This window comes from Spermophilus citellus (genome assembly GCF_964194105.1).
Source record: "Spermophilus citellus genome assembly, chromosome: 3".
Lineage (NCBI taxonomy): Eukaryota > Metazoa > Chordata > Mammalia > Rodentia > Sciuridae > Spermophilus > Spermophilus citellus.
This window is the reverse complement of record NC_138184.1, coordinates 42,304,008-42,318,277: the sequence shown is the minus strand read 5'-3', so window position 1 is coordinate 42,318,277 and position 14,270 is coordinate 42,304,008. Positions and strand designations below refer to the sequence as shown.

General features: G+C 37.8%; 1 protein-coding gene across 1 annotated transcript in view; it reads left to right on the top strand.

Moving 5' to 3' along the window:
• Positions 1-1,524: 1,524 nt before the first annotated feature.
• Positions 1,525-14,270, top strand: part of KCNH8 (potassium voltage-gated channel subfamily H member 8) — a gene marked incomplete at both ends in the record, with an annotated part of 338,632 nt that continues 325,886 nt past the window's right edge. Inside the window, one exon of the mRNA XM_081287390.1 lies at positions 1,525-1,600. Within this exon, the coding sequence (XP_081143516.1) occupies positions 1,525-1,600 (76 nt within the window). The remainder of the gene's footprint in view (positions 1,601-14,270) is intronic.

Genomic DNA, 14,270 nt, shown 5'->3' with positions numbered 1-14,270 from the left:
CCCACCTTGCCCGAGTCTCGGGCTGCGGGATGTGAGCTGCTACTTGCAAAGGCTCAAACACCTGTTCGCTTTTTCCCTTCTTTCCTTCCGGGTGCCTGAGCACCTGGGCTAACGTTTATTTTTCTATCCATAGGTTCTCAACTTTCCTTTCACACCTCTTTTCCTTTTTAAGATTTTCCGTTGAATCCAGCTCTGGGTATTCCCCTCCACTTCCCGCAGGGCCGATCTGCAGATTTGGGCGGCTTTTTGAGGCATAACATTAGTAAAGAGGGAGTCCCCGCGTCAGCCAGAGAGAGAGACCACTTTCGTTTTCTAAGACACCTGCGGTTCCTGGAGCTAGGCCAGGCTTTCTTCTTGGAGGTGTCAGTCTGGCGGGCAGCTTTGTTATTGGAGAGGGGCGGGGAGGAAAACGGTTAGGGGATTTGTATTGAAGCTGTTTGCAAGGGAACCTTACTTTTTTAACTTATGTGGTATCTTGCAAATCAATAAAATAGCAAACTTTTCTAGAAATGCTTTATTCACATTTCACTGAAGAGTGAAAAACCATCCATTGTCTATTTAAGCCCCCGCCCCCTTTACTGTGGGATGGGGTGGGGAGGCCAATGGTATTTGGAGGAAGGTGATCGAAACACCACTTTTTGAAGCTCAAGGAGAGACTGAAAACCCCCTGAGTTTTGGGACAATTCCCAGGGTTAAAAAGACCCTTGCGACTAGGAAATGGGGCGCGCGACTAACTTGGAGCTGCCCTGCTCCTGTCGCGGGAACTCGAAATGGCAGGTGCACCGGAAGGGGGCCACCTCACCCCCCCGCCCCCCGCCGGGTGTCCTTGGCTGCCTCTGCTCCCTTGGACACCACTGGGGGCCTCCCCCTCCCAAGTTCTGGCGGAGGCCTGTTACCTGCCCAGACCTGTCTCCTCCCCTTCAACAATAGTACACTCACGGGACTCATCTCCCAGGGAGAGGGCCAGAGCGGGAACAAAGGGGTCTTTGTTTCCTGGCTCCTGGGGGGTGGGAGTCGCGCACGCTTCCTAACGCCCCTTGGAGACCCGGAGGCTCAACGACGCAGCTTCCCCCAGATCAGGCGCAGTCCTCCACGACCCTACAACCTTAGGTCAGGGCGCGGCGCCCTGGACCGTCGCGTGCTTTTTCCGGGAGGGCGAGGTGGGGGACAGGCACCGCGCGGCGGCGCCTGGCTGGCACAGTAGCCCGCGGAGGGACGGTGGGGGGGGGTTTCGGCAGCTGGCGGAGGTGGAGGGGGCGGGAGAAGGAGCCTGCGCCAGGCTGAGCCTGGAGGTGCGGGGCGGGCTCGGAGAGCGCTCGCGGGGCTGCTCTTGTGAGGGCAGCAGCGGCTGGAACTCGCTCTCTCTCTCCTTCCATCCTCCTTCTTCCCTTGATCGGCCCCATCACCAAGCCAGGCCCCCCTCCCTTGCCGTCATCACGTCCCCCTTCTCCCTTCTTGGCACTTTCCTTCCCTACCATCCTTCTGGACAAACTTTGATGGAGAATTTCACACCACGCTGGAAAAATGCCGGTTATGAAAGGATTACTGGCGCCCCAGAACACCTTCCTGGACACCATCGCCACCCGTTTTGACGGAACACGTAAGTCTTACACTTAAATGAGTTGCATGATATTTTCCGGAGAATGATTTTTTTTTCCTTCTACATACTTTCGCTACCACCTTTCTTTTTGCACCAGAACAATGAATTTCCTTCTGTTCTTGGCAAGGTGTCTTTTGTGAGCAGAATTTTTTCCCCCTCTCCGGTGGGTGATTCAGTATAGTATTAACAGTTTGGATTGGTGTAGTGGGTTCTCTTTGACTTCCTGGGTTGGTAAGGCTGTAAAAACAGCCTAAAGAAACACCGACGCCCGTATTCCCTGTGGGACTTGCATTTTTGATACAATGTTAGGGAATTGGTTATAATTCTACGAGGTGAAAATTGGGATATTGTGCAATTTATCTTTCTAGAGTTTCACGGCTCCTGAGGTTGGAGAGTCTGGAGTGTTCTTTCCTGGAGCTTCATTCCGAGGGGTTTATGAGCTTGACATGATTTCCCATCTGAGTTTTAAGAAGTGCAGACTAGAATCAAGATTGCCAAGTGTGAGCTTTCTGTAGACTTCTAAATGTTGTGAGTTTGTCAGAGGCTTCATTCCTGATTTTTAGCTAGAGTAACATACCTCTTGATCCTGAAATTGGCTTAACTGAGTGAGACTAATCAGGAAGGAGTAGCTGGATATTATAAAGCCTGATCTGAATATAAGAGAAAGTTTCAACATTTTGTTGATGATAAATATTACTGGGTATTTGTCTTGTTTAAATTGGCGTAGGAAAAAGAAAAAGAAAAAGAAAACAAAAATAGACCTGATGCTGGGTGGATGTTTGGAAACTGTTCAGAATCTGCAAGTGGTTCTCTTTCAGGACCACGGTCAGGTCCCCTCTCTCTTTCCCAGGCTTCTGAAACTGTGAGCTTGAGCCTGGGGAATCTTCCCAGTAGGCTTTAGCGCCCAAACAGGAGTCTGTACTACCACCCCTAAAAATGCCCTGAGTTGCTTCCACGATTATATCTACCTTTCTCCTAGCTTGTGCAGCTTCTGTATGCTTCTCCCCCCCCCAAACACACACTTTTTTTTTTTTTTGGTCTGTTATACAAGACTCATTTAAACTCACTTATTCTAACAGCTTTTTTTAGTGGTTCAAGTTCCATTGTTTTTACTAGGACTGTGCATTTCTTAGAGCTGATATGAGAGAATGCATCTAATTCCATTTCCACTCCAGTAGTCTAGATACGTTCTCCTTTGGGGTGTGAAGCAAGTCTTGGATTTCTATGCTTTTGGAATTGTTGGACAAGTTTATGTGAGAGAAAAATGAAACACTTTGATTTTGTTCAGTTTTTATTTTTGACATTCAGTCTAATCATGGTTGGTGTGGATATTTGGTTAATTCTTCCAGTGTTTTTATCTTTATGTTTATTTATGCATTGCATTTCTTTTTATATTCTACTTGTGTCAGACAGTAAGAGTGAAGTTAGCAAAACTGTTAGATATATTGCTTCTTCAGTTAATAATAAAAAGAATTGTAGAAAAAGTTCACATACCTTGCCACTACCACTACCATCATCACCCAAGCACCACCAATATTATCACTGCTGTCCTTAACCATGCACAGTTACATGTATTACTATTTAAAACCTGAGAAAATATCAATTTTATGTGGATATTGGTTCTTAAAATTGAACTTGTAAAAAATAAGAGGCTCTGAACATTGATCCTGAATGCATCTCAAGAAAATGAGGTAATTAGAAAATGATAATTGCCTATCTCATTGTCACTTAAAGTTGAATGGAGTACAATGTGTATTGAATCATCCCAGCAGAGCCCTGGGAATTACTGCTGAGATACATTTAGATATCAATTGCTAATGAAAGAGGCTTTAGATCATCAGTGTGTGGATATCTTGTCCTCTTTCTGACTCTCACTATAACATGATAACAGGAGGCATGTAGGGAGAGAGGTGTGTATGTGTGAATCACTCTTTTTCTATTTTAGCTATGCATTAATGTTAATATATAGGAAGTCAGGCATTTCAAATCCTTATTTAAGAAGACCATCATCACATATCAATCTTTAACATAACAACAACAACAAAAAAACTAAAACTCTATGGGAAGGAGACCAGGCTTGGTTTGTGCTCCATAGAATCTGGAGAATTCCTAGAGGGACACAATTTGTATGAAATCCAACAATCAGTGAAGTAGATTTCAAAGTAATGAGAAAAATAAAGGTTGATTTTGGCAAGATTTTGTTTACAACATTTAATGAATATCTCTCCTCCCAAGAAGCCTACTCAAAATAATAGTATTTTCTCATTTGTATTTTTTTTAATTGCAGGATGACTTGAATAATCTGAAACTTAGAGAAAAGAACTTAAGCAAATTTTTAGCCACACATTTTGCTATATCTAGAATCATGGGCATATCATTTCTCCAGCTAGATATTTAGTTTATCTAATTATGACATCTTTTCTTATTGACATGATTTTATTATGTATGGTTACTATCTATGAAGCTCTTTTACTATGATTATTCTTTTTCTCTTGATTTTTAAGTAGCAGTTCTTTTGTTTTTGTCAGATAAAACTATTTGCAAATTTTAAACTCTCTTCATGCTCAATATAGATTGTGTTGACTTGGTCTACTTCCTGCTTTATTTATGAGGTACATTTTATAATCATGCTTATTTCTTTTTAAAATCTTATTTTGTACACTTTTAATGAAAAATTTAAGAGAGCAAACAATATTCCTGGCTAACCTAACCAGTGTGTAGTATTATTATTAGCTTTATTGATTTACTATCAAATGGAAAATAATAAAACAATTTAAGACATCATCTAAAAATCCTCCCAGGAAAAATAAACATATGATTATATTAAAGCCTGTAATATAATCTTTCTAATTTATCAGTTGAGATAGTATCACAGAGCAACATAAAAGAAGTTAATATATCTTATCACCTAGTGACACTTTGTGGATTTACATAATAGGATATTCTTTCCTTTTAATATTTATGAAGTAAGCTTTTAGGATTGAAAGACAATTGTGAAACATTACATAAAACTATTTTTCCCTGATATATAATACAATTTGTTAATATTATTGGAAAACATAAATATTTTATATGTAACATTGTCACTAACATATGTTCTTCTAGTTTGTGTTTAATTGAAGTATAATGTCACAGAAAAACTAAGAAACTAAGAATCTTTTAAATGTTGAATATTTCCCCATGTAGGGGGGAGAAAGTAAACCCAATGAATTTATCCAATACATTACGTGAAACAACACTTCTCACTTGAAACACTCTAAAACACACACACACACACGTTTGACACATGAAAAAAATTTTTAAAGAGTACACTTTTGTAAGTATTAATCTATATGAAGGGAAAGTATAATAATAAAACATATAAGTACATATTTGAAAAAAATAGTTCTTTAGTACAAATCTTTGTCATAGGATACTTTTTGAGAAAAAACCCACATTTTTCTTTTTTGGAGGATATTAAACTTTCAGAAGAAAGTGTCCATTTTCAAGCATAATGGTGCATTAGCCTACATTTCCTGGCCATATCAAAATTTAGCCTTCTTCTCCTTTGGGGTTACTAAGACAAGATTTAAGTTTTAAAGAAAGTTTGTAACCCAATGTACTACATCAAGGAAATGCCAGTTAAAATATTCAAAGTGATAGTAGTTTAGAAACTCTTTGCATATATATTATGTACTCTTGCATAACCTTTTCGAAAGGGTCTGAGGAAATTTGTTAAAGTTAAAATGCACATTTACAGAAGCCATGATAGTTTTTCTTTTCATCTTTGTACTTTTATTAAGGTAGATAAATCTCTTAATATTAGAAGCATAGGAAGGATTATGTACCCAATGCAGGAAGAAGAAGAAAGAATAAGGTGGGACAGCAGAGTTCTTTCTATGTCTTAGCTAGTTGTGGTTTGAAGTATGTCATCCAAGATGTTTAGCCAGTAAAAATAATGAGCTCTATAGGTCTGTGAGTAAAAGGCTATTGCATGAGTATATTCAGGGAACTACCTAGCACTGCATTGGTATCACCCACTAGTGAAAGTTTGTGAAGACTTTTTGTTGTTTACAGGCTATATTGTTCCTATTTTTTTTATGTTTAGGAATTACGTTCCAATATTAGTATTCTATTTCTGTATAGTAAATTTCATAAACTTCATGGTTTATTATCTCACCTTCTCTGTAGGTCAGGTAGCCAAGCCTGGATCAGATGGGTATTATCTACAGACTCCCATGAGACTGTATAAAAATTGTCAGATGGGACTGTGGTCTCATCTGAGGCCCAAGGTCTTCTTCCAACCCTGCGTGGTTGTTGGCAGAGTTGCAGGTTTTTGATTGATGTCCCTGTTTTCTTGCCAGCTGTCTGCCAGGGAATATCTCAGCCATTAGAGCCTTTCCCCAGATTTTTGCTATATGGCATCCCCCCTACACTCATAGAATAGAACAGCTTACTTCTTTGAGACCAATGGGGAGTGTCTAAAAGAGAGACTCTTTTAGAAGTCATCCCTATTCAAGTTAATCTCCCTTTTGATGAACTCAAAGTCAATTCATTACAAATCTTAATTACATCCTTAACCTCTGCTATATTCGTCATATCCACGTGTTCTCTGCATACTCAGTGAGGGAAGAGATTGCACAGGGTGTACACACAAGGAGGTGGAAATCTAGAGAGCTGTCATAGAATTCTTTCTGCCACCCTTGCTGTCTCCTAGCATGTTGTACTATCATGGAAAGCCTAATGCTCTCACACTTGTTCTTCTATGAAGCAGATTTTTGAACACATTCTGTAATCAGTATGCAGAATGCTCTGCTGAGTTTACGTCTGAAATCTTTGGGAACATAAGGCCCCACTTACTGCAGGGTTTTCCTTCACATCTGGTGATGGCATATGTGTAAACCTAGCCTAGGATATTTTCAGTCTGCTGTGCTGTCATTCATTCTTCTTTCTCTGATCTAGATGAAATATGGGAGATACAGGAATATTTTTGGAATATTAATCTCAGCCTGTTTTCAGTTAAGGAAGGTTGGGGAGGTCTGTTTGTCTATGTACAGATACTTTGGATTCCACTGGATGAGGAGTCCAAAGATGGTGGTACCTGTGAAGAAATGCACCCAAGGCAGGTCCCTGCACTTCAAGGTGACTGTGTCTGCCTCTTTAATTGTATTAATCAGGATTGTTTCTGAGCCAACCATGTGGACGCATCTGAAACTACTTTTTCCTGTTTTTCATGCTTCTGACAATGTTTCAGATTTAAGAAACTTCCCACTATGCACTGCTGCTTTAAGATCGGCTGTGTTAAACTAAATTATGTTTGTTTGTTTAAATTTAAACTTTGCTCCAAGTAGGTATACTGTTATTTTACTATTACTCTCTTGACTTTGTAGATGAATTCTTACCCTACAAAGGACTTACCATAGGGGCTGTCATAACTTTACTGCAATGAAAAAAGTATTTGATTTATAAGAACTGGATTTATGCCTTAATTAGTGTGTTCCTTTGATGATACGCAAATACTAAAAAAAAAAAATTGTTTAGTCTTTAAAAAATAACACCAGATAATTTTGTTCACATCATCATATAGATAAAATGGATACCTAACGTTAAGAATAGAAATCATGCCCAAAATTCTAGGCATTAGAGTTTGGCATTACCTTCAGACCAAAGGCCGGGGCATAAGACCTCTTCTTGCCAATTAAACCATCAAAGAACACAAGCCCTTTGCATAAGTATGTTGAGGGCCGGCCCAGAGTTACATGTGTCTGATATATCCAGAACTCAACATATTTCTGGGAGGGGGAACATTTTCTTTGGAGAAAAGTATTTTTTATTCTATCATTCCCTCAACTCTATTTAATGGAAACTGACTATATACAAAGTCAGTATATTAGGATTTGGGGGTACATCAGGCTTATCTTTTTTATCAAAGGGGACAATGAAATATAATTTAGATTTCCAGTAAGAGCAATTCAGGAGGTCCAACAGAGGGCTGTGTACATTGCGGTGAGGGAGGAATAATTTCTGTGGGGGAATGATCTGGGACATCTTCATATAGAAAATGAATTTTGAGTTGTTTTATATATTATAGGACCAAGAACAATATTGCATTTCCTGTTCCAGTTTCTGCAGCATTTGGCATTGAGGCTTAAAAGGACCTTCAAGGAAAATACATATTTTAGAGTGTATGAAGGGAACAAGGTAAAGGCAAAAGGACAATGGAAACTTGTCAGGGCAGATATAAGAGGTTTTTTTGAAAAAAAAATGGTGCATGTTAATTATTTGGAGTGGAGGGTACCATTATGGCATATTCATACATTCACCTAACAATTTAATCAGTTTTACTCTCTATTGCCTCCCCTTGTCCTTCCCACCTCCCTTCCACTTATCCCCTTTCTTAACCCCAGTCGTTACCCTTCTACTTTCATGAGAGCACTTTCTTCTTTTTTGCCCTCTAGCTTCTACAGATGAGAGAAAACATACAGTCCCTGTCTTTCTGAGTCTGGCTTATTTTGCTTAACATGATGCTCTCCTGTTCCATACATTTTCCTGCAAATGGCATAATTTTTCTCTTCTTTATGGCTGAATAAAACTCCATTGTATCATCTGTTGAGAAACCCCTAGGCTGATTCCATGACTTGGCTTATGCTGTGATAAACATGTGTTTGCATGTATCTATCAAGTATGCTGACTTGAACCCTTTCGGATAAATACTGAGGAATAGAATACCTGTATCATATGGTAGCTCCATTTTTAGTGTTATGAGGAACATCTATACTGATTTCCACAGTGGCTGTGCTAATTTACATTCACGTCAACAGTGTATGGGGCTTCCTTCTCCCCATGTTCTCACAGTATTTATTGTTATTGGTGTGTGTGTGTGTGTGTGTGTGTGTGTGTGTGTGTGTATGTGTGTATTGGTACTGGGGATCAAACTCAGGGGCACTCAACCACTGAGCCACATCCCTAGACCTATTTTGTATTTTATGTAGAGACATGGTCTCACTGAGTTGCTTAGTGCCATGCTGTTGCTGAGGCTGGCTTTGAACTCCAGATCCTCCTGACTAAGCCTCCTGAACTGCTGGGATTACAGGATTGCACCACCATACCTGGCTGTTATTTGTATTCTTGATGATTGCCATTGTGGCTGGAGTGAGACAGAATCTCAGGATAATTTTGATTTGCATTTGTTTAAAGGGGTTGAATATTTTCTCATGTAAATGTTGGCCACTGTTTGTACTTCCTCTTTCAAGAAGTGTTTGTTTAGTCTATCCACCTATTTATTAAATAGGCAACTTGTTTTTTAGGTTGTTGAGCTTTTTGAGTTCTTCATATATTCTGGATATTAATTCTCTGTAGGAATAGTAGCTGGAAAATGTTTTCTCCCATGATTTTTCTTCCCATGTTTCTTCATGTTGTTAATTGTTTTCTTTGCCATGCAGAAGCTTTTTAATTTGATATCACTAAGTTTATCATCCTTGGTTTTTCTTCCTGAGCCATTAGAGTCCTATTCAGTGAGTTGTTGCATAGTTTCTGGTTTTATAACTAAGTTTTCAATCCATTTTGAATTGACTCTTGTGCAAAGTGAGAGACAGGGATCTAATTTCAATCTTCTATCTATGGATGTCCAGTTTTCCCAGCACCATTTGTTAAAGAGGCTGTCTTTTTCCCAATGTATCGTTTTAGTCACTTTTTCAAGAATCAGATGGGTGGATTTGTCTCTGCATCGTCTATTCTATTCCATTGATCTTCATGTCTGTTTTTTAGGCCAGTCCCATGCTGTTTTCATTACTGTGGCTCTTTGGTATAATTTGAAATTGGTATTGTAATCCCTCCAGCATTGTTCTTGCTTAGGATAGCTTTGGCAATTCTGGGTCTTTTGTAGATGGTCTTTTTTTTTAATATTTATTTTTAATTCTCGGCGGACACAGCATCTTTGTTGGTATGTGGTGCTGAGGATCGAACCCGGGCCGCACGCATGCCAGGTGAGCGCACTACCGCTTGAGCCACATCCCCAGCCCCTGTAGATGGTCTTTAAATCCAGAGTGATTTGTCATATTAAGCCATCAGACAACCTTGTCATGGTAAATATTATGCCACTTAGGCCTGGTTTAAAAACTGTCAAAACTCTCAACATTCTCATGTTCTATACTTTTAAACATAATACAGAAGAAATGTTGGCCTAGAGAGTTAGGTTGTTTCTGCTTACCAACTCCTCTAATATTACTTATACATGGACATGAGTCCCATACAATGCAGTGGAATTGTTGTGTTCATTTTCTTAGGAATGTCTATTTTTTTGCCGGGGAGTTAATTTTCTCTTAGGAAAATATTGATTTCTCATCACATAGCTGACTGCCTTTCTTCTCCAGGGCTTTTCACCCCTGCATTTTACCATATAATTAGGTTCTGTGGTGAAGAAAAAGAATTGAGGCTGTCCTAGAATTGAGGCTGTCCTACAAGTTGATAGGAGAAATGCCACCAGCAAAAGGCATGGAATTACAACTGCTGCAAAGAAAATAAAGTTCACCCTGGCAGTGTGTGATTGCTGATATCATCTAAATACTAAGTTTTAATCCATTTTTGGTTTAGTGAAGCCTACAAACAAAATAGATGATTCTTCAACTTTACCTACAGTGTAGTCCAAATTTAGCAACTGAAGCAAATGAAGAGCTTTCTCAGTAATTTAAACAGTCAAATATAGTTCTTGGTTTATAAGTTCTCTAGAAGATGTATTTTGCTTTCTTTCATAGTTGTTAATGCAGCTATCTATCTCTCTTAACCTTTCAAAATTCACATGTATCCAGATGAACAAATAATCTCTTCTAGCCTATCAAACCTGTTTGTCTTTTTTTTTTTTTCTTTCTGGCCCGTGGCATCAGCACCCACCCAATTCTTCAAGCTAGAAATATGAATCCGTCTTTGACTGCCCACACATTTTATTGGTTATCAAATCCTTGATATTTTGAGGCAGAAATGCCCTAATTTGGATCTTCATTGCTTCTACTTTAATTTGGATCCTTTCTTTCTTATCTGCACAAATGCAAGCCAACTCTAACTAGACCCTGAGAGCCATTGGTCCTTTCTGACACTCCCACACCATCAGTTTCCATTGTCTGGAGAGTGATTTCTGTTAGAAGCAATATGAAAAGTGAGTCATGTAACTTTCCTGCTTAAAATTATGTATTGACTCCCTGCTGCCTGTTGGATAAAGTCCACAGTTCTTACTGTCATCTGACCCCAAGATGATTCCAAGGTGGCGGACATATTCATTCTAAATCTCCTGTCCATTCATGCCTCTGGGACTCCATGTTACCTTGAGAGAAAGATGGCTTTTGTTCTTCAGATGCCTTTTGTTCTAGAAAGTTCCCTTCTATGAGGCTCCAAGTAAAGTTGGGTGACATTTCCTCCGTGTTTTCACACAACTTTGTTCATCCCAAGCATTAGCTCTTACATGTGCTGCCGTTATAGTCTTCCATCTTCCAATGAGGAGCTCTTTGAAACTCCTTTTGTGTGTGTGTGTTTTTTTTCTTTTTAAATTTTAATCAATTTATTTATTCTAATTTGTTATATATGACAGCAGAATGCATTTCAATTCATAGTACACAAGTAGAGCACAATTTTTCATGTCTCTGGTTGTACATAAAGTAGAGTCACACCATGCATGCAGTCATACATGTACCTAGGGTAATGATGCCCACCTCATTCCACCATCTTTCCCACGCCCATGCCCCTTCCCTTCGCCCTATCTCAAGTTCCTCCCTTTCTCCCATGCTCCCTGCCCCCCCCCCACTATTTTTAGTTCATTTTGTATTCTAATGTCTCAAGGATGTATTTGGAACAAAGTCTTCATGCAATAAATATTTGCTTAAACATAGGATTTTCAAGTTCCTTGAAGGCCAGGGATATTAACTAAACACCTTTATTTCCCTCCAGTGGCCACTGGTCTTCCTATTATTAAAAAGTATGCCGTTAGATTTTATTTTGAAGAATAATTGTAGACTAGCTTCCACCCCTCATTTTCATATGGTTCCAAAACTGATTTGTTTTATTCAACTCTAATGATCATAGTGACTACTATCTTGGGTATGTCTACTTGGGTAGTCTGTATTGTGCTGATGCTTTATCTGTTTCTACCCAGCTCCAAATGTATGTAGAAAGCACCTTCTTTTTAAGTTAAAGTTGACAAAACTCTAGCTCAGAATTTTACTACATCACACGAGCCTGTGATTTTTGTACTATAACCTGTGATTTTCTTATTCTATAACACAGCTTCTAAAATATGTTAGTATACTAAATATAAACAGACTGGGGTAATCTGTGGTATCATTTCTAGTTTCTAAGTCTTTCAAAAGGGATTCATACCTTAATGTTTTTAGCTACTTCTAGTTAATATGCTGTTTTTTTCCTCCTGCTCATATATTATGCTTTAAGTACTTGTCATTTAAGGCGTGTTTTAAAATAGTATTTAAGACTCAAATCTGGAACTACTAAATGCATTCACTCTGCCAAGCAGTTTTTCTCATCAAAGAAAATCTACTGTCCATTTTTTAAAATAAAGAAATCCATATTCTGAGATTTTGATGCTTAGAATTTGCTGACTTTAGTACTTCCTTGTGATTGTGTGTGTGTGTGTGTGTGTGTGTGTGTGTGTGAAGCCAATCTCTCTGTGGAGATATTCTAATTCTCATAGCTATTATAGTGACATCATTTTTTTATTTTTACCTTGTCAGGGTCTTATAGGGGAAATTCTTCTAGCTATTTTCAGTTTGCTTTCACAGGGAAAAATATATTGTCCAGTGTCAGGTACAGTTAATGTCTCTCTTTTTTTTTTTTGTTTTTCTTTTTTTTTTATTGATTGTTCAAAACATTACAGAGCTCATGATATATCATCTTTCATACCTTAGACTCAATTGGGTTTTGAACTCCCATTTTTACCCCAAATACAGATTGCAGAATCACAACTGTTACATACTCACATTATTACATAATGGCATATTAATGACTGTTGTATTCTGCTACCTTTCCTATCCCCTACTATCCCCCCTCCCCTCCCCTCTCCTCCCAAGTTAACGTCTCTTAACAGAATTCACTTATCTTTTCCCTACAATGAGTTTACGGGAAGAAATAAGTGTACTTAGCTCTCCGACTCTCAAATCTAATCCAAAGCTCTTTTTTTTTCAGGTTTTCTTTTGTTCTATTAAACCTTTTAGACAGATGTCCTTATTGTATTTGTCACTTCAAATGAGTTTTTTATTCTAGTTATTGAACTAAAGAGAGTTAAGACCAGAGCATTTATCAGCCTTACCGTGTTCTGTTTGATTTCCTAGAAGGAAGGATCCACATAAGAAATTTAGATGTTATCAAAATATCAAATTCCCAGTTTGATAAGAAGTAGACTGTCCTTAAATATGTTGTTTCTGGCCATTCATTCAATGGTGAGAATAATGTATGAGACAAAAATGGGCAAACTTTTAACCTGAACGTCTAAGTAAATGTTTCTGCTGTGATTCCATGAATGATGGAAAAGAAGGGTCTCTGAGAAAGAGCTTTGGTGTTGTATTAATTCTGGAATAACCTGTGTCGGGCTACATCTCAATCATCTGAAAATGACCCTGTCATTCTCTCTTAACAAGTCTGTGGTTTCTGATTTTAGGATACTGAATTTAACACCTGTGGCTCTTTTCTATCTGTAGTTGATTGATATCATTATTAATATATTATTATCTTCCCTAATATTATTTGAAATATATTAATGGTAAATATTTGCATAGCATTTCAGTCTTCCTGTAAGTGAGGTTGAACATTATTTAATATATTTAGAGATTAATTTCTTCTTTTAGCATTATGTGTTCACATTGTCTTTTATTAATTGCATTGTTGCCATTTCCATATTTGATGTTTTTGAGATCTTCACATTGTAAACAAACAAACAAACAACTACAACAAAAAACCCTACCACTTTCTTGGTAATGTGAATTGCTGATTCCCGCCCCCTCCCCCCCCCCCCCCCCCCGCAATTTTGGTTGGGCCTTTGACATTTATTTATGTAGATGAATGCATCAATTTTCTTGACATAATTTCTAGAATTTGTGTCATACTTAGAGATGCATTTATTATTCTGCAACTATTTTTAAAATATACCTTGTGTGTTCTATTATAATTTCATTTTGTATATTTGTATATTCTCCTTTCCCCCTCCATTAATAAGTTTTATAATCTGATCTATTGAGTTTGATGTATCAAACTATAGTCTTTATAGATTCTTATCCATTTTTTTCTACCAATTCATTTTTTCTATGATAATTTAAAATATCTATGCATCATATTTTCTGTAATTATATTTTGAAATTTATCTATCCTATTATACTTATCCATCTTTTCCTTTATTTGTCAGTACCATAATTTCAATTTTAGGACATGGTGTGTCTTTAAATGATCAGACTTAAAATTCTCATTTCATTATCTTTTTGCAGAATTTTAATTGGCTAATTATATTTATTGAAAAGCCTATAATAACTTTAGAATCAGATTATCTAGTTGAAAAAAATAGTGATGGTAATTTTTAATAAAATACCCTATAGGAAAAATGATATTTTTATGACATTCACTGTTCATATATAATAAACTGCTAGGTATTTCTTTTGTTTATTTCTTTTTGGAGCATTCTCACTACTCTTATACATTTCCT